General features: G+C 51.2%; 2 protein-coding genes across 3 annotated transcripts; both read left to right on the top strand.

Moving 5' to 3' along the window:
• The first annotated feature begins 2,675 nt into the window (after nucleotides 1–2,675).
• On the top strand, nucleotides 2,676–7,720 carry ARPC5 (actin related protein 2/3 complex subunit 5). The gene is made up of 4 exons (XM_056497284.1): nucleotides 2,676–2,870; nucleotides 3,771–3,842; nucleotides 5,539–5,715; nucleotides 6,480–7,720. Exons 1-4 carry the CDS (start codon nucleotides 2,727–2,729, stop codon nucleotides 6,540–6,542), a joined length of 456 nt encoding a protein of 151 aa, XP_056353259.1. The 5' UTR covers nucleotides 2,676–2,726; the 3' UTR covers nucleotides 6,543–7,720.
• A 2,447-nt stretch (nucleotides 7,721–10,167) lies between these two features.
• On the top strand, nucleotides 10,168–18,937 carry NCF2 (neutrophil cytosolic factor 2). 2 transcript variants are annotated; one of them, XM_056497283.1, is made up of 15 exons: nucleotides 10,168–10,617; nucleotides 11,051–11,133; nucleotides 11,443–11,551; nucleotides 11,943–12,077; nucleotides 12,371–12,478; nucleotides 13,436–13,495; nucleotides 14,256–14,299; nucleotides 14,493–14,634; nucleotides 14,908–14,970; nucleotides 15,283–15,361; nucleotides 16,430–16,473; nucleotides 16,831–16,982; nucleotides 17,055–17,166; nucleotides 17,378–17,534; nucleotides 18,702–18,937. In XM_056497283.1, the coding sequence occupies exons 1-15, from the start codon at nucleotides 10,444–10,446 to the stop codon at nucleotides 18,797–18,799; spliced, it is 1,560 nt and encodes a 519-aa protein (XP_056353258.1). In that variant the 5' UTR covers nucleotides 10,168–10,443; the 3' UTR covers nucleotides 18,800–18,937. The 2 variants fall into 2 exon arrangements, with proteins under 2 accessions (XP_056353258.1, XP_056353257.1); XM_056497282.1 differs by having other exon boundaries at nucleotides 10,171–10,617; nucleotides 17,372–17,534.
• The last annotated feature ends 907 nt before the right edge of the window (nucleotides 18,938–19,844 follow it).

Raw genomic sequence — 19,844 nt, 5'->3', positions numbered from 1 at the left:
GAGCAGCAACAAAATTAAACAGGATCCAGGAATGATGAGGGGCAATGAGAGCAGCAGTAAAGACACAAAATTTCCTGCTTGAGGCAAAAGCTGTTCATTCACACAAAATTTGTGTTTGGCCTCCTATGGCACCCTGGTACAAATCATGATTGAGCTTATTCACAGAATGGTCCACTGCTTCCTGGAATTACAGCCTCAGGAGGGGGACACAAACACCACAGAAAGGGAAAGCCTTGGTACCACAGGAGCTTTCTGTCCAGCTGGCACATCAGGCAGATAAACACACAAATCATTTGGGAAGAAATTCAGCTGGACATTCCTTAGAACACCCAGATTTCAGCTGTAACAATCTTGTAGCAAAACTTCACTAATAAAAAAAGGGTAATGGGTATCATTTGGGTATCATAAAGGGTATCACTTGAGAAATGAAAAAAATATTGACAGGCACAGAACAGCAGCTCAACTCTCACAGATGTCTGACCCTGCAAGGCAAATTCTGTTTGTGTTCCCATCTCCCTGCAACTGGCACCTGAGAACACCTAAAAGAACCTGCCTGCTATCACCATCTCTACTGGGGCCAAGCCCCTGCACTGGAAAAATCCTCTTCACTGAACTGCCCAGACCAGGGAGGAACCTTCTTCTGTACCACAGAAGGATTGCAAGAGCCCTAAAGTGGAAATGTAAAAAGCTACTGAAGGAAATCAGATAAATATTTGCTATTATCCTGAGCTACACCTGCTGAAGAGCAGACTTTAAAGGCTTTTTCCTCTCTCAGTCCAGCCTCCCAACAGCTTTTCCCAGCCATGGAAGGCAGTCTGCTTCCTCTGATGTCTCAAAGACAGACAAAGAGGGCTTTTCCCAGGTATATTTCTGCCCTCTCAGAGGGAACAGCTATATCTCAGACCCAGAAATATTGTAAGGCATTTAAAAATGCTAAAGGAGTAATCCAGTGGAAGTCTTCATTCTGAAGTGTTTCCCTATGGCACCCACCTGCTCTGAGGATGGCACAGAACCATGTGAAACTGAGAGCACAGATGCCAAAAAACACCAATTAAGTCCCCTCCTGCCAAATTTAACCCATGGAAAAACTGTGGGTCCCAAATGATGGATTGTGAACATATTTTTGTTTTAATCCTCTATCTTAAAAGCCAGAGCAGTAAACCCTGAATCTCAGTACTCCCTGCTCATGCCAGGTACTTGGAACTACATGACCTTTAAGGTCCCTTCCAACCCAAACCATTCTGTGACTCTCTGACAGTCTATTTACCTCCTGCAATTACTTTCTTGCCCTTAAGCCAATTTCCAGCAGAAAAACGCCAGCAGTCCCCAAGCTACAACCACAGTTACAGCTGGATTGCAGCTTCCCAAACTCAGGCAGCTCTGGTGGCACATGTGACATATCCTAAATTCCTCCTCTGTCCAGAAGGTGAGTGGTCCTGCAGGAAGGGCTGATACAGGAATAAATTTTCCCACCAGCTGTTTTCTTCATAAGAAGGAGGGTGGTGGGTGTAATATATGTGTATATATATGTGTGTGTGTCTATTTTTTTCTAGGGCTGCTGTTTTCTATTAAGAGGAACCTCACAAAGCTGTGTCTTTTCCTAATTAATAATAGGATAATTAATATCTACATAGGCCGAGTGTAACTTAAAAAATAAGAATCAGGCTGTGGGTATTTTTTAACTCCCAAGGTCACTAGGTGCTGTGAGCAGGGGCTCCCTGAGCAGCCTGGCAGGACAGGCTGTCCAAGCAGGGCAGCTCCCACCTCACCTGGACCCCATGGGGTCCTGCCCACCTGTCCCACTGTCCTTGGGGTGGACAGAGGGACCCACACAAGCTTGGGAAGTGGCTCATGGGAATCCCATGGAATTTAACCAAGTGCTGATGCTGCACCCAGGGTCAATCCAGGCTGGGAAGGAGCAGAGGGAGCAGCCCTGGGAGAAGGGCTTTGGGTGCTGGTGGGTGAGAGCTGGACCTGCCCCAAACCAGAGCCCCTCGTGCCCTAGGCTGAGCCCAGCGTGGGCAGCAGGACAGGGATTGGGATTGTGTCCCTCTGCCCTGCTCAGGTGAGACCCTGAGCACCTGCAGAGCTGCTCCAGCCCTGCCCCAGCACAGCAAGGAGCTGGAGCTGCTGCAGAGAGCCCAGAGGGGCACCAGGATGAGCAGAGGGATGGAGCAGCTCTGCTGGGAGGAAAGGCTGGGAGAACTGGGATTGTGCACCTGGAGGAGCTTGGGGGTGACCTCACTGTGGCCTTGCAGTGCCTGAAGGAGCTGAGGGGAATCACCAGGATGCTCTGTTTACAAGGGCCTGGAATGACAGGACAAGCAGGAATGGCTTCAACATCAGTCAGAACATGGAGACAGCAGCATCAAGTGTGGGTCCCTTCCAACTCAGAATAGTCTGTGAAACTTCACATTGCAAGAGAGCAGGTTTAGATTGGATATTGGGAAGATGTGAGTGAGGCCCTGGCACAGGTTTCCCAGAGAAGCTGTGGCTGCCGCGGATCCCTGGCAGTGTCCCAGGCCAGGCTGGACGGAGCTCGGAGCAATCCGGGCTGGCGGAAGGTGTCCGTGCCGTGGCACGGTGGGATCAGACCGGCTCGCAGCTCCCTCCAGCCCCAGCCCCAGCCCCAGCCGCTCCCTCAGAGCGCGGCCGCTGCGCCGGCGCCGCCCGGGGCGGGGCTGGGCCCGGCCGCTCGGCAGCGGCTGCGCGGGGCGGGCGCGGCCATGGCGAAGCACACCGTGTCCTCGGCGCGGTTCCGCCGGGTGGACGTGGACGAGTACGACGAGAACAAGTTCGTGGATGAGGAGGACGGCGGCGACGGGCAAGCGGGGCCTGATGAGGGCGAGGTGGACTCGTGCCTGCGGCAATATCCTGAAGGGAGCGGCGGGGCGCAGCGGGCGCGGCCTAATAGGGGAACATCCGCTAGCGGGGACCGCGGCGGGCGGGAAGGGCTGAGGGGACAGGGGCTGAGGGGGAAACCGGCCGGGAAGGGGCTGGCCGGGCACGGGAGAATGCTGAAGGCGGAAAGGGCTGGCAGCAGGAGAAGGCTGGAAGGGAAACGCTTGGCACAGCGAAAGGGAAGAGGCTGAAGGCGCTGGCAGAAGGAAGGGAAAAAGCTGAAGAGGGAAGGGGCTGGCAGCAGGAAGAGACTGAAGGGGAAAAGGGGCTGGCACAGGGAAGGGGAAGAGGCTGAAGGGCTGGCAGAGGGAATGGGGAGAGGCTGAAGGAGCTGGCAGAGGGAAGGGGAAGAGGCTGAAGGGGGAAGGGGCTGCACAGGAAGGCGGCTCAGCATCCTCCCCTGCCCGCAGCAGCCGCAGAGCCTCAGGGCTGTGCTCATGGAGGTGCCCGGGGGGATGCAGACAGGGGGTTCCCTGTGCCCACAGAGTTCCCTGTTCCCACTGCCTTGCTCAGCTGGCCCCTGGTCACTCTTCCCAAGGGCTGCTGCTGGGGCTGGATGTGCCAAGATGAGGCCTGTTGTCGGGGCCTACAGATTGCAGAAGTGATGGAGAATGGTTTCTTTTACTTGGATCCTCGTTTAAGGAAAGGCCTAGGAATTATTCAACAGTCCTGGAACTATACAGCTGCTTGTTGATGCTGCTCCTGCCTCAAATGGCCTGAAAAGTGCTGTCTTAAGCTGTAATGTCTTCTTAGCTGGTGAGGGAATCCTTGCATTGGAGTGTTTCCAGTCATGCACAAGCCAGCTGTCCTGGTATGTCCTGGTATGGCTGTCCTGGTACTTGATGTCTGGTCCTTAACCATCTGGCACAGGGAACATGATGGCTGCACTGCAGGCAGCTCTGAAGAACCCTCCCATCAACACAAAGAACCAGGCAGTGAAGGTAAAATAGCAACTGCTCGCTCATGGGTTACTCCTAAAATTCCTTTCCTGTCTCTTTTACCTCTGTGCCTCTAGTTGTACCTCGAGGAGGCCAGAGAAGCAGAATTTAGGGTATTCCCTGGTGTTTAAACATCTGTGATCACAAGTGTTTTAATCTTGTTCAAAACAGTGTAGCTCAGGTGTCACCTGTCCAGGTACCTTTACCTTGGTGCTGGATCAGGAGTGGTTCTGCTACCAGTGCTGGTTGTGCTTTGTGTACCCAGGGATCACCAGGTGCTTGTGTCTGACTCAGACCAGACAGATTACACAGATATAATCACCCTGTGCTCAGGGAACCAGGGTTGCAGTTGTCACCTCTGACTAATGAAACCACCAGCAGCTAGCCTACAAAAAAGGAAGAATTGTTTTTATCACATCCAATCAAAATGAAACTGTTAAAACCTCAGGAAAGGCGAGCCTTCCCCTTCCCCCATCCGTGACAGAGTGTGGGAGTCTGCTGGGTACATGCATTTCTGCATATCCCCAGGATGAATCCTGAATAGGCCATGATTGCAGTGGTGGGAGGAACAGGCTGATAAGATACAGCACTGCCCAGCTGGTGAGTGCCTGCAGTCACTTCTCCCTGCTGAGGAAAGGCCCAGGGACATGGTTCCCTGCTGGTGCTTCCTGGCAGAGCTGTTCCTGCAGCCCCAGCCCTTTCCTGAAGGGTTTTACAGAGCTCTGAGAACCAGCTGTTACAAATAGGGCTGTGTGGCTTTGTCCTCACATTAATGACTTGTTTCCATTAGCCCTCTATTGAAGGATTTAAGAATACCTTTGGTGGTGAAATTGAAGAGGGCAGAATGACTGAACATTAATACCTGCCTTAATTTTTTCTTATCTTTGGAACTTACATAATTTTACTTACAGTCATGTGAGAAGTCTTGCTAAGCCAAGTGATTATGGGATACTAAATTGGGTAGGAAAACTGATATCCATAGTTTCTGTAGGGTGAAGGTGCCTGAAGTGTTTGTGTGATGGAATTATTCAAAAGTCCAGCAACCCTGAGAGATTCTTCTCTCATTCTGCCTCAGTTAGTGATGGATGAACAGGAGGAGCTACTCCTTGCTGATTACATGGCTAATTACTACTGTAAGCACACCACACACATTCCCAGGCCTGAAATGACATCCAGATCAATGTTTATTAATGCTCAGTATTAATGGCCAGTCTGCATCCAGTGTGCCTGGGACAGCAGCTGACTGCTTGGGAAACATGTGGCTTCCAGCAGTCACCTCTTCCAGGCTGCCAGTGGCATTTCCCTGGATTATAGTGGTTGTGTCACATTAAACACTACAGAGGTATGGAAAAGGCTCTGGTGGGAAGGGGGGCCAGACAAGCACTGGATTGTTATAAATATTTTGGAATTTGGTAGATTTTGAGCTTCCATATGAGTATTTACTATTTGGCCATAATTAAGGGGTGGAGAATTGCAAACACTAACAGAGGCAGAAGAACTAAAGCAGGGCAAATGTGTTAAACTCTTTCACATTGTTTATCCTGGGGAGGACACGTCTGTTATATCTTACTATGACAAGCTCTTCACACACAGTCCTCTTCAGGGGTGTTAAAGAGAAGAATGCTGTAATTCAGTTTTTTTGGGAGAGGAGCAGTGCCTGGCTGCACCTCACAGGATGGCTGTGTGCTGTGTGTTACAGGACCGTGCAGAGAGCATCGTGCTGAAGGTGCTCATCTCCTTCAAAGCCAATGACATTGAGAAGGCAGTGCAGTCACTGGACAAGAACGGGGTGGACCTGCTCATGAAGTACATCTACAAGGGCTTTGAGAGCCCCTCTGACAACAGCAGTGCTGTGCTGCTGCAGTGGCATGAGAAGGTGAGTGCACTGGGACAGCTCCTGCCAGAGTGCCCAGGCCCTGAGCTTGGCAAGAACCCCCTTCCTGGCTGGTGAGACTCAAGTGCCAGATTCAGGCTGTGACTAGGAACTCAGAGCTGAGTTATATCTCCTGCCCACTGCTGCTTCCTTGGGTAAACACCCAACTGTTAAAATTTGCCTCTTAGACTGAGGCAGACAAAATGGTTTCGTCCAGTGATTCAAGTAGGCTGAAGGAGAATTTCCTTCCTGGAGGGAAGTAAAATTTACAGCTTGGTTATGCAGGGAAATGAAAGCTTAATTAAACAGCTTACTTGAAGTTGAGTGTGATTATCGTACCCTGGCACCCTGTTTGCTGGTGTTTTGTGGAGGGCAGGCAGATACTCATGTGCAATATAAATGGGATCCCAGTAATTTCATAGACTCCCAGAATGGTTTGGGTTGGAAGGGACCTTAAAGCTTAAAGCAGGGACACCTTCTGCTATCCCAGCCTGCTCCAAGCCCCATCCAACCTGTCCTTGAACATTTCCAGGGATGAGGCAGTCACAGCTTCTCTGTGCCAGGGTCTCCCCACCCTCACAGGGAAGGATTTCTTCCTGATACCTAACCACATTCCCTGTCAGTTTGAAGCCCTTCCCTCTTGTCCTGCCACTCTAGGAATGTCCAGAGTCGCTGTCCATCGTTGCTGTCAGCCTGCTCAGGTCCTGGCAGGCAGCTGCAGGCTGTAGCTCCCTGGCCTGCCGTTGATTCCGTGTTTCCCTTGGCAGGCGCTGGCTGCAGGAGGGGTTGGCTCCATTGTGCGTGTTCTGACTGCCAGGAAGACGGTGTAACTCCAGCAGCAGTGACAGTGTAACCCCAGCAGGGAGCTGCTGGGACAACCCTGCCCCCTCTGGCATGGCTGCTCCTGGGCAGCCCTGTCCCCCAGCTTTGCCTTCGCCCTGCTGCTTCTGTCATACCCCACCAATGATGCGCTTCGTGATCTCTTCTGTCCATTCTGGAAAATTATGAAGGTGGAATTTTACTTCTAACAGGAATATTTGGTACTCGCCAGCCTTTCAGTGACATATTCAGTGATGTAAACAGTTTGGTGTTTAGGGTGATTTGCATTTGTGTGTAATTGTGGCAGATTTGTGCCTGACTCTCTGAGCAAATGCTGAGGGACACAGGGCAATGTCTTAATTTTTTGCTAGCCAAGCAGTGTTTTGAGCTGAAATCTTGATATTTGAGAAGTGGGGCAACTATTGTTAACACAGGTAACTGGACCATGTTGCCTTTGGTCAGCCTCTGACCCTACACCCGTGACTAGGAGAGAAAAAAAGCTCTTTTCCAACCCCAATTATCATTCCAAAGAGCAAGAGCTGAGCATTTTCCTTAACCTGTTCAGGTTCTTGCCATCAGTCTGATGCTGGGTCCACAGTGGGATAGGTTGTCCATCAGGCAGTTTGGAAAGTGGAATTTAAAAAGTTAATGGTCTGTTTACACTGGAGCCCAGCCCAGTGCACTCTTATTTTGGGGAGCAAAGATCCTGAGAAAAAGAAGAAAAAGCAGCTTTTACACAGAAAATCACCTTTCAGCAACTGGAAAGTGATTTGGTTTTGTCAAGCACAACTAAATGGCTGCTTGGGGTAGTCTGAGAAACATATCCTGGTATGGACACCATCCTTGCAGAGCCTCCCGTTTTGTTTTCTGGTTGTGTAGGGTCTGTAAGGATACCAGACAGCTCACATTCCTGTTGCATTGTGCCTCATCATGTTAGCTAGTGGGCCAGTCAGGTTCCAAAATAAAGAGGAGCATTTTAAAGAATTAGGAAAGCCCAGGGCATCCCAGACCACAGATCACCGTTGAAGGTTTAGGGCCAGGACTGAAAATACATGTTTTAATTTCACTATTTTACTACAGTTCAGTTGTGTAAAACTGTTGGGGACCTTGTGAAATTTTTGCTGTTTTTTGATATCTGCTTTGTTTTTGTAATAATAATGAAGACCAATAAATCGTCACTGAATATTTACTCAGTGTCTGATGTGCCTTCAATGGAGACAGGAGCCAGCATGGTTACCCCTAAATGATTCAGAAGCTCCCTGATTCTCTTCCTAGGATGCTTCTCCTTGCTCACCTCCAGAAGAACATAGGCACAAGCACAGGAGGCACTGAGGTCACCAAGTCTTGCTACAAAAGCCACAGAAAGCATCCAGGTTTCACCCATAGGTGTACACAGAAATTCTCCTGGTCGTGCAGCAAGGGTTCTGTCATTACAGCTCTGCCAGGGACTGTGATGGGCTCTCTGGTTCTTTCCACTTGCCCAGATTTGGGTTAACACATCAATGAACCTCATTTAAATAAAATAAAACCCTAATCCCAGAGGAATGGAAAGTATTTTCCAAAGGAATTGATGCCACAGGAGATCAGCTGCCTCCAGAAGTGTTAGATAAATGAATAAAAAGTGGTCTTAAGGTTCTGCAGATCCCCTTGGGTGGGGCTGTGATGGATTTAGGAACATTTACAGAACATGTACATCTGTTTCTGTGCTAAAGCATGCACTGATGTGTGAATAGGGCAGGATTTACAGGGGCAGCTCTGCTGGTAATGAGTGACAGGAAGGGAAAAAGTAAATCTAGTCTTAAAAGACAGCATCTTTGCTCCAAATCTTGTCTTGCTTGTATTGGTGGATGGTATGGACACCATGACAGGGGTTCAGATTCCTGTTGGGAGAAGAAAGCCTTCATTGGAGAACCTCGTGCAGGTCAGGCTGGGAGGGGTGACAGGGTTTGCAGGGCTCTGCTGCCTTCAGCTTTAGCTGGAGCACGGGGCAATGGCACCTTCTCAGTGACATCCTGCTTTTGTGCTAGCCTCACATCCACCTCAGTGTCTGCCACCGTTTGGGAAAAGAGCCAAAACCCCCAGGTCCTGTGCAGAGAGCTCCAACCTGCCTTCCTGGGAATGAGCTGGATGTGCTCCTCCATTTCTCCTGCCCAATAAAACTCCTCACAAAAAGGTCTTCCCTTGTGCCTAATGGGGGGTTCTCTGTGCCTGAATCAGTCTTTTTTTTTACTCTTCAGAAAATATAAACTTGTACATAGTGTTGCTATACAAAGTCAAAACATGTGCACTGCACCCCAGCTGGATTTTGGACATTTCTCTTATTTCTGATCAGCAATCTGGGTTTGCTGGATTCCAAGAAGTCTTCCACAGGAAATGTCACCATCTCTTGTTACTCACTTCCTGTTGGACGTTAGCATAGAAGAAACAAGTTCACCTACCGAGTCAGCTTTGGGCAGAGAAAGGGGAACAAGAGAGTTGCTCTTGCTGAAAGGGCTGTGTTTATCACAGCTCTGAAATCTCCTCACTGATACACGACAAATACCCAGGCAGAAGGAGAGCTGCTGTGAGCATCCCAGCGGGGATGATCTCTCATCCTCCTCCAGCTCCCCTTGTACTGGTTTTGGGATAAACCTGGCCGAGCAGTGCACCAATCCAGATAATTGAATGAGCAGAAAATAATGCCTCCAATAAAGGTGAACCCTTTGCTGTTCCATAGGGTCTCACATCCCTCACAGGAATCAGAAGAGGCACCTAGAGGAGTGTTTTTACCCTCACCATGTTATTCCTACCCTTTTACCATCCCTTCAGCTGGCTGCATGTCCCTCTGCTTTCCGGGAGATCAGAGAGTCTTCCATGCTCCCGTGGGAAGTCCGTAAGAGTCAGCTGGGAAGCTGAGGGTACACACACAGCCCAGAGTTCTGTTTGGTCCTCTGGATTAAAAGCCCAGTCTTTGCTGCTCAGGGTCTCAGGTTTCTTCATTAGAAGTCACCTCCCCAGCCTCCCTCCCACTGCTGGAGTTTTGTAACTTGCTAGGGAAGTTTGGGTAAAGGCACAAGAGCTGAGTCTTGCTGACATATTTTAAGTTCTTACAAAATACATATCACATTGCTGGTGGATGGGGCAGAGGCAAAGTACTTCCAAAGATGCTTAAAAACCATGTGTGGAGCAGCCTGCTCCAGAGCCGTGAGTCAGCAGCAGGTCAGAATCCCACTGTCACCGCGTGCCCCGTGCTCATCTTGGCCCTTGCTCCAGAGCCAGTTGTGCTTCGTTGTCCCTAAAATACCAGCACAGGGGGATGTTGGGCTGAGCCCTCGGGATATGGGGCAGCACGGAACCCAGGAACCTCATCCATGGGCAGCTCCATGTGCCCTGAGCAGCACGTGGAACTCCACACTTGACAACACGGTGGGCTGGGAAGGACCAAGGTTTATGTTGGGCTCCGCTTCACCTCCGCACTTAGGCGGACAGGGTAGCCCAGCTGTGCCTGCCAGGAATTGTCTGCAGGAGCCGCTGAGCGATGAGACCGCGCTTTGCAGGGCACCAAGGGCTCAGCCCAGCGCTCATCCTGCGGTTTTGCGTCCTGAAGTTTGACCTGATGAATCACCCAGCCGACAAAATCCGTAGCTTTTAATGTAAAAGCCGAAAGATCACCTCCCGAGTAGGCGAGGAGCGGCTGCCCCAGCGGAGCAGGGATGCGCCCACGGCCACCGCAGTGTCGGAGCAGCCTGAGCCCCACTTCCCCCTGCCGGGGCTGGTGATGCGGGCGAGGCACTTCCTGCCGGTCCGTGACAGCGGGGACAGGCAGAAGGGCCGGCAGAAGGGAGCCGGAGAGGCCGCGCTGCGCTGCGAGGAAGGACAGGGAGAGAGAGCGGCGAGACCCCGGCAGCGGGATCCATCCCACCGCAGCACGCCATGTCCCTGGTGGAGACGATCCGCCTGTGGCAGGAGGGAGTGTGTGCAGCCGACAGGAAGGACTGGGGCGCTGCCCTGGCTGCCTTCACGGCCGTGCAGAACCCCCCTGCCAAAATCTGCTTTAACATTGGCTGCGTCCAGCTGGTGCTGGGGAAGCTGGAGGAGGCGGAGGAGGTAAGGGACAGCCCCTAGGGCCGCTCATCCGCTCCCCTCTGGGATGGCCCAGATACATGGACATGGTGGGGAAGGAAGGAATTAAAAGGATCAGGGTCTAAGGGATGGATTCGGGGCCTTTTAAAGCTGTGAGGAAAGGGGACAGCCCTAGGCTGCCAAACCCATTCTGGCAGTGAATCAGAGGCGAGGCAGCAGCAGTGATACACGGGATTCACTGTCCCTCTCTCCAGGAGGTGACCATGCTGGCAGGAGGCTCCAGCTCAAAACACCCAGGAGCCTGCTACAGGCTCTCCCTCACCCAGTGCTCAGTGCTGCAGGGAGACAGCACACAGAGCTGAGCTCAGCTAAGGCAGGGCAGGTACAGCTGCTCTGTGCCCTCAGGTTTTTTAAGGTGTCCCCTTTTCCCCCCTTTTCCCTATTCCTATCTCTGCAGGCATTCACCCGGAGCATCGGCTGTGACAAGCACCTGGCAGTGGCTTATTTCCAGCGGGGGACTGTGTTTTACCGGAGGCAGAAGTGAGTGGAAGGGTTTCAAGTTTCATTTTTTGCCACTTACAGAGATGCCAGCCTTCATCTGAGGATGACCTCAGGCAGGTTGGTGCCCCAGAGCTCAGACTGAACCCCTCGAGGTCAAATGGGCTCCTACAGTTCAGCTCTACAGCTCTGGGATTAACATGAGCCTCAGAAGCTCTCTCCTTCCTTGGAGTGTCTGAAACTGCAAGGATAGAGGGGAGACCTGACTGAACTCACCAAGGCTGAGTACAGGCTTAGAGGCAGGCAGGCTGCCACCACCAGCTGGTGACACCTTCATCCTGTGCTCCACAGCCACGGGAAGGCCATTGAGGATTTCAAAGAGGCGCTGGCCCAGCTGAGAGGCAACCAGCTCATCGACTACAAGATCCTGGGGCTGCACTACCGGCTCTTCGCCTGCGAGGTGAGACACACCTGGCCACCAGTTCAGAGCCCAAAGGTCTGATCTCCAGCAGGAGAAATCTAAAGAGGAGACAGCCAGACTCTCTTGGTACCTTGCAAAACCCAAGCAAGCGGCTCCCTTCCCTTCCCTTCCCTTCCCTTCCCTTCCCTTCCCTTCCCTTCCCTTCCCTTCCCTTCCCTTCCCTTCCCTTCCCTTCCCTTCCCTTCCCTTCCCTTCCCTTCCCTTCCCTTCCCTTCCCTTCCCTTCCCTTCCCTTCCCTTCCCTTCCCTTCCCTTCCCTTCCCTTCCCTTCCCTTCCCTTCCCTTCCCTTCCCTTCCCTTCCCTTCCCTTCCCTCCTGGCAGCAGTCCAGCTGCTCCAGAGCTGTTTCCCTCGCTCCCTTCCCTCCAGCAGATTCTCTACAACATTGCACTGGTGTATGCCACAACAGAGAACTGGGAGAAGGCTGAGGAGCACCTGACCCTGGCCATAAGCATGAAGAGTGAGCCACAGCACAACAAGATAGACAGGGCAATGGAAGCCATCCTGGTATGGAGGAGCAGGTCTCACAGTCCCACTGACAGCACATCCACCTTTTAGCAGGGTTAAAATGCTGTGGCAGTGGATAGTGTCGTGGGACACAAGCCTGTGGGAAGAGCTTTGGGTCCCTGGGGAGGCAGGGATGGGAAGAGGGGATTCAATGGACTGTACCAGGGCTGGGACTGGGCTGTCATCGTGCTGGTCTGGCTCTATGGAGCAGCCCCCAAGCTCAGAGCAGAAGGGACATTCATCAGCCCCTGCTCTCACCTCCAAAGTCTCTGTGCTGTGTCTCTGTGCTACAGAAGCAGAAGCTCTGTGAGCTGGTGGCCATTCCTGCAGGGAAGCTGTTCAGGCCAAATGAGAAGCAAGTAGCTCAGCTGGAGAAGAAGGACTACCTGGGAAAGGCAATGGTAAGAAGGATCTATACTGTTTATTCAGGCCATGCCTGTGGGCTGAAAAGAGCTGTGACTGCCTTCTCATCACCCCTCTGAGCTGCTGCCTGCTGCCTGGTAGGCAGCCAGAGACAGGGAGCTGGTCTCTGCCTCAGGGATCCCCCAGACATGGAGAGAGGGATAGCACACAGGGATCTCATGGGAAACAGGGAGTCTGCACGAATACAAGAGCTAAAAGCATGTTCCTGCTGACATGGCCTATTTCTAGTTTGTCTCCTCCTTAGTAAGACATGAAGGATAGTCAGCAATGAGCTGGAATCTGAATCACTGGAGCTTCAACTCAAGCCAAGACATTTTCAGGGGTGGGGGAAAGGAGCTATTTAATACTTTACACCCCAAACTAACCCCCAGTTCTTCCACTGCTCTGTTTGAAAAGGCCTTTTCAGCAAGCAAGCTTTTCTCCTGTGAATGTGCAAAATCCAGTCACTGGGATACCACCCCTGGGCTCTGGTCCTGGGAGGCAACACTCATCCAGAAAAGAAACCAGGCACTGGGGAATCAGCCAGCCAAGAGCCAAGCAGCTCCTTGAGTGCCAGGAATCCACTCAAAAACATGTATCAACTTTCTAAATTACATGTAATGTCACCTGTAGGAGGTGTGGGCTTGAGCTGGACACTTTGGCTCCCTTCAACATTTGTGATTAAAACAGAAAGGGAAGCTTTTAGGTTATAACTCCTCAAACCACAGAAACAGCCAGGCTAAGAGCAGAAAACTTACACAGCTGAGAGGGAAGCTCTGGTGCCAGAGGCACTCACCCTGTAGTCCAAGATGCTTAGCCTAAAATCATAGCCCCTCCTGAGCTTAAAGCATCCTGAGGAGCTTGGCTTGGCCAACAGCCAAGGAGGAGGAGGGTGGACATCAGAGGTCTGAGAGGTTTACAGGCAGCACCAAGTCACTGTTTGTCTTTGGCTCTAGGTGGTGGCATCTGTGGTGGACAAGGACGATTTTTCGGGATTCGCTCCCCTGCAGCCACAAGTAAGGCTCTGTCTGTGAACAGCAGGCTCATGCAGGATGACATGGGGTGGCTGCCATCCACAGTGGGGAGCAAACAGCACCCCCACCACCCTGAGCTCTGTGCCACCGCCCTGGGGAGGAGCTGGGCACTGCTTGCTCCCTGCAGCATCAGCAGGCTCGTCCCAAACCCACCCACAGCTGAGGTGGAGCTGGTTCCCTGCACAGGGAAGTAGTGGGCAGGGTGATGGCTCTCTGCAGGGAGCTGTCTTTGGCCCTCCCCAAAGAATCATTAGGGATCTTCTGCCTAAGCCTGAGTGGAGGAACAATGGCAGTTCTGCTCTCACTGCCCTCCTGCCCATTCCAGAACCCCTTTCATTTTCTATGCCAGTGTCATGGCACCTTCCCATTCCTAAATGTGGCAAGAGCTTTTTTGGGAGGATATAGGGAAGCACAGCACAGCACCATTGCACAGGATAAATTACAACCTTCTCAATGCAGAGAGGTGTTGACAATCTAAATCCTCTGTGAACTGAAACTAAAATCAGGAGTGAAAAGAAGATGGAGCCTCTGAAAACCAACTGCATGTTGAAGAATGTGGGAACTGTTCCTTAGAAGGAACAAAGGCAGTGATATTCCTTAGGGCACCTAAGGCACCTGCATGTGGAGGAAGGATCAGTGTTGGGGTGAGGGCAGGCATGGTAAAAGGCTGCAGGACATTTCTTCAAGGCACACAAAATCCTCTGGATTACTGGTATTTTCCTTTTTGTCTTCCTGTTGGCAGGCCTCTGGTCCTCCCCCCAGGCCCAAGACTCCCGAAATCCTCAGGTAAGTTGGATGAAGGATGGATAACCCCACAGCCAGGCACAGCCCCACCCTGCACTCTTACAGCCAAGCATCCAGCTAGCACCCAGAACTCGGGGAATGGGCAATGTTCAAACACAGAGGCAGAGCTCTGGACTCTTCCTACAATGTAAAACAGCATTGCCAACATTACTAACCTGTCCATGCTCCCACCCAGGGCCCTCAGAGGGCAGCCACACCGTGTCATGTTCGAGTTCATTCCTGAGACTGCTGAGGAGCTGCAGGTCCTGCCAGGAAACATTGTCTTTGTCCTGAAGAAAGAGAAGGACAACTGGGCTACAGTGATGTTCAATGGAAAGGTATACCAGGAGTGTGCTGGACAGGTTATGGTTGGGGTTCTGCAGAGGCAGAGGCTTGCCAACAGTAATTAAGTTTCTGACTGAAGTCTCTTATGTCCACTCTGGCTTAGGCCACAGGGTTCAGTGAAATCCACCCAACCTGCAGAAACTAAAATTCAAACCTCAGGAGCCCTCCTGGCTGCAGGGGAGGGTGAGGGCACATCCAGTTGTGTCCTTCAGCAGTGGGTTGCCTTCTTGCCAAGCAATCACCACTCATTTCTCCTCCCCTTGCAGAAAGGGATTGTGCCCTGCAACTTCCTCGAGCCTGTGGAGCTCCAGAATAAGCTGCCTATCCAGGTGAGGAGGCCCAGGAGGAAATGGTGTCCTGGGGAGGGCAGATCTCCACATATTCACCCAACACTCACTGCCTCCCTGTAGGACCCATGTATGTGACTCCCTCCCCTCATGATGCTGAGGTTGGTTCTTCTGGCTCATGGTCACCTTATCATGAGCTCAGAGATTGCAAAATCCGTGTTGGTGGCACCCACACGTGGTGGTTGGCAATGCTGGGGAGATAATGGATATTGCAAAGTCACCCCTCCTGAGTTCAAGACCCCAAAGAGGTCAGTAAGGGAGGGATTGACAGCACTGTCTGCTCCCATGGCACAGGAAGAAAGCCCTGTGGAAGCTGAGATCCCTGAGTCCCCCACCTCCACCGTGCCGGAGAAGCCGCGGCGGCTGGCACCAGGTCAGTGTGGGCAGCACAGGGTGACATCCCCACAGCTCTGAGATGCTGTGTCCTCATCCTTTGGGACCAGGACTAGGGTTATCTCCTTCTCATTCCTGGCCCCAGTTGCAGTCAGGGGTTGGGAGACATTAGAGCAGGAGGCAGAGACAGCAACTGCAGAGCTGAGGATGGAGTAGAAGAGTGTCTGTGGGGTCCCTGGGGAGAGCAAGTCCCTCTGTGCTCATAACTAGCACATGACTAAGGAGAAAAAGGGCCTGGAGATAGGAGTAAAAGATTCCTTGTAGGATTCTCCTTCAAGCAGGGCATCCATGATAGTTTCAGTGCTGCTGTGAGCTGAGCTAGGCTTGAAGGAGCTGTATGAAGGGGATTCCTGGCTGGTGCTACCCAGTGTCCCACATACCAAGCTTACGTCCCCAACAGAGCAGCCTTGTAGGAGTCCATGGGTAGAGCTGACACAGAAGAAAGCTGTGGCTCATGGAATTAAGGACAAACACCTCATGGACACAACAACCCCAGCGATCACCTTCATGGCACTAAAAGCCATCTCAGATCTATTAGTGGGACCATGTTCAACAGTATAGCTCAGGCTCTTCCTGGAATGAGCACACTTGTGCCAAAGCACTGGAAAAATGTAAATCAGATCCTCATGAAGAGGCTTCCACAAAGCTGAACAGAATCACCTGCCTGGAGGCCTGAGTTTAACTTTACAGCCCCATTGAAGGACAGGGAGTGCCTTTGGTTTTTCAGGGTGGACCTAGGGAGACCAGAAGAGCAGACACTAAAACCAGCAGCTAGATCTTTTTTGAATCCACACAGGAAAGACATCCCACCCCTCATACTCCCATCCCTGCAAGAGGGAAGGCACAGAGCCAAAACCTCTGCTCAGTGGTTGTATCTAGATCTTACAGAACCCCTGTGGCAGATGCCGTATCCATTTGAGGAACCACTGCTGGCTCCAGGGTTGGTGGTGTTGCTGGAGATCATGATGGGCTGCAGGAGGTCTGGCTGTGTGTTCAGACAACATTTATCCCATCCCACTTCCTAAGCCACCTTTTTCTTTCTCCCCAGACTATGTTCCTGCTACGGTGGCACAGCCAAGAGACACAGCAAAGGTAATGTCTTGTGAGCACAGACCCCGAGGTCCTGCTGCTCATACAAATCTGCCTTTACCAGGAGACTTAGGGCTGCCTTTTGGGAGTTCTCCTCCAGACTCTAGGAGAGGGGGCCACTGGATGACTCTCAGTCAACCTGAGGACTTGAGAAAGGAGAAACAGGAGAGCTTGGCTGGAATGCATATGGAAGGCTGTGCTGGGAAGAGAGATGAGTTCTCTCCTGGGAAAAGCCTAGGGCTGCCAACCAGCCAATGCCCAAGCACAGTTTGGGAGGCACAATCTAACTCAGGCAACCACAGTTGCACATCCCTGTGCTTGCCAAGACACAAGAGGTGACATCCCCTTTCCTGCCTGCAGGAGGCTGAACCAGCTGTTTCCAGCCCCCATATCCTCAAGGTGCATTACAAGTTCACAGTTGCCCTGAGAGTCGATCAAGGCCTCTCCTACAGGGAGCTCCTGGAGCTGGTTTGCAAGAAGCTGGAGCTGCAGCCTGAGCACACAGAGCTGAGGTGAGGCACTGCCAGCCCCAGAGAGCCAGGGCTGTGTTCCAGGGCTCCTCACCTGCATCCCCTGCACACCAGGTACAAGCCTGTGGAGGGCCAGGAGCTGGTGACTCTGAGTGCAGAGAACGTGGAGGCAGCCTGGACCCAGAGCAAGGACAACTGCCTGACAGTCTGGTGCAATGGCACAGAGGTCAGTGACAGCTACAGGGGGCAGCTCTCTTCCCTCCTGCCTTGTCTTCCTTGCCACAAACACGGGTTGGTGGCTTTGACAGAAGCCAGTGACCTCATGAAAGGCCGAGTAGCAAAGAGTGAGTGGAGATGAGAAGCAGAGCTCATCTCTCTTGCCCTGGTACAGAGAACTTGGTTGTGTCCTCACCAGCTTGTTTCCTGCCTAGGGACAGGGGTTTGTACCCGACAGCAAAGCAGAGGAGTCACTGCAGGAGGCAACGCCGGGGGAGATGGGAGCAACCCATGTTGTAGCTCAGTACAGTTATGAAGCCACCCAACCTGAAGACCTGGAGTTTCAGGCAGGAGACACGATCCTCATTTTATCCAAAGGTAACTGTGCTCCTCCTGGGACAGGAGAGGGGAAGGACCCCCCAGCTGTGGTGAGAGGGAGGGTGGTGTGGCAGCAGCAGAGCCCCTCCAGCTCTGCCTTGGGACTCCCATCCACACATCCCTGTTACACACACTTCCTTCCAATGTATTTTCATCACTCCTGTTTCCACCGCACCCCTCCCAAACATCTGAGGAGTCACACTTGGGCTGTGTTTAAGCTTGTTGATCACAGTGGATTCTTTCAAGGAGATGCCTCATTTTAGCTGCCATCCCCACAATGGGAGCAGGCTCACTCCCATGCCTTCCACCTGGAACCCTTCTTCATCTACTTTTCTTGTTAAGGGTACAATCCTCATTAGTCATTCAATATTAGTCCTTAGTGTTTCTATGGGAATTGAGACTTGAGCACACACTAAATCTCAGGAAGATCAATGAATTATATACACATGGTGTGTTCCCCATCTCATTTGAGCCTCTGAGTGAAATCAGGAATAAGTTTTAAGGCAAAAACCTCTTATATTTTGCTCTCTGTAGTTATGTCACTAATCTGTGGTGGCTGGCAGGCTTTGCCAGCAGTATACAATCAGTCCCCTACCTAACCTTTGACAGGTTAGATTTTGCACCACAGAATACTGATGACCCTCTCCATCTCAAAATCCTACCTTCCCCACCCTTCATTGCTGAGCTAAATATTTCCCAGTACAAAGTTGGTTCTTGCCTCATTTGGTTCTCCCACAGCAAAACTGCCGGAGCTCGTAGGCTTTACTTAACCTAGGGTAGCAGAGATTTTGGTGGGGGGGGGGAGGGTGTGTTTCAAGGGTTTTATGTGAACATGGGAAACATGTGACAAAACACTTCAGATATATCCTGAAGACCAAGGTCTCAGATAATTTCCTCACTCTCCACACTCACTTTGTTTCCACTTAAGGCAGTTTCCAAGCTCCTGGTCTCTATTTTGATCCAATTTCCCACCCCCATTTGATATTCTTACTTTACTCTCTTCCTCATTCCTCTCTTTCCTCCACATTCCACTCCCTGCTGGGTCTAGCACTGCAAGTTCTATCAGCAAGTTTTATCAGCAGAATGGTGATTGCAGGCCTGTCTGCAGCACATTATGCTCCTGTACATTCCTAAGATCATAAGAACTGTGTCAATTTTCCCTTCCAGTGAATGAAGACTGGTTTGAAGGCAAGTGCAAGGGGAGGACTGGCATCTTTCCATCTGCATTCGTTCACCAGCCCAACACTGAACACCCAGAGAAATGATTTCAGAAGAGCTTGAAGTTGTGGAGACAAATTAGGATTTCAGCTGTTGCCAATATCTAATCTGCATATTAATCCCTGCATCTGAAAATGAACTTTAAGTATTATTACTACTTGCATTAAAAGCTTTATATTTTCTTACCTTTTGCGTCATTCTCTTAAACAGGAACTTGTTAAGAAGTTGCTAATTCCTGTTAGAAATACATTCATTCCTAATGCCAAGAGACTTGCCATGTTCCCCCATCCTTGAAAAAGTTTTTATACAGACATGCCAGAAGCTGGGAACACCCACAAGAGGGTGGTGCAATGGGCATTTACAGCCCTGCCAGCAGATCCCAAAAGGTAAATGAGTTCAGGAAGCTATAGACCAGGAAAGTATTTGCTTCCTTAAAACATCAGTCCCAACCCCAAGAAGTCAGAAGACACCACATAGACTCAGCCTGCCCCAACTCACAATTCAAATTCACAGGGACTTTAAAAACTCCCACCAGTAAAAGCAGACACATTTTCTTCGGCACTGGGACCTGTGCTTCCAAGTTTTTCCTGATCAGTCAGAAGATACAGTAACTTAGAAAGACACAGCCTGGAATCCCAGAGCTTTACTCCAGAGGTGCTAAGGGGGCAGGGGCTTCCCCACTCTGGATTATATGCACAAACCCTGAAAACCCCACTGCCCCACTAACCTAAATATCACATTTCTTTGTAAAGGAACTTATTCTGGAGACAATAAAGACCTGTAATTTCAAAACCAGAACATCAGCTCTGGAGATTCCTGTGACATACCTGGAGGCATGGAAACAGTGAACACCCTGCTCTGCAGGCAATCCATTGGCAGAAGGATCTGTGCCCTCCATCTGCACACTGCACATGCTGTCCCAGGATGAGTCTGCAACTAGGGAGGAGCTTTGCAAGCTGCTCCCATCCTACATATTTAGTTCAGTATGTAACACACACTACACAGGCAGCACAAAACCACAACTGAATTATGTGTACCAAACCCAACCCAGAATCACTGATTTATTTAGGGCTCTTTCAAATAAAAAAATCA

The sequence above is a fragment of the Oenanthe melanoleuca genome, chromosome 8, assembly GCF_029582105.1.
Source record: "Oenanthe melanoleuca isolate GR-GAL-2019-014 chromosome 8, OMel1.0, whole genome shotgun sequence".
In the NCBI taxonomy this organism is placed as follows: Eukaryota; Metazoa; Chordata; class Aves; order Passeriformes; family Muscicapidae; genus Oenanthe; species Oenanthe melanoleuca.
This window is presented reverse-complemented; position numbering and strand designations above follow the sequence as displayed.

What these genes read in the sequence shown, in the direction of transcription:
- ARPC5 (XM_056497284.1), top strand. Translation starts at nt 2,727, where the DNA reads ATGGCGAAGCACACCGTGTCCTCGGCGCGGTTCCGCCGGGTGGACGTG. An exon ending in TGGACTCGTGCCTGCGGCAA is followed by an intron (nt 2,871 to 3,770) that starts TATCCTGAAGGG and finishes CCATCTGGCACA; the next exon opens with GGGAACATGATGGCTGCACT. An exon ending in TGCTGCAGTGGCATGAGAAG is followed by an intron (nt 5,716 to 6,479) that starts GTGAGTGCACTG and finishes TTCCCTTGGCAG; the next exon opens with GCGCTGGCTGCAGGAGGGGT.
- NCF2 (XM_056497282.1), top strand. Translation starts at nt 10,444, where the DNA reads ATGTCCCTGGTGGAGACGATCCGCCTGTGGCAGGAGGGAGTGTGTGCA. An exon ending in GTGTTTTACCGGAGGCAGAA is followed by an intron (nt 11,134 to 11,442) that starts GTGAGTGGAAGG and finishes TGTGCTCCACAG; the next exon opens with CCACGGGAAGGCCATTGAGG. An exon ending in CCTGAGCACACAGAGCTGAG is followed by an intron (nt 16,983 to 17,054) that starts GTGAGGCACTGC and finishes CCTGCACACCAG; the next exon opens with GTACAAGCCTGTGGAGGGCC.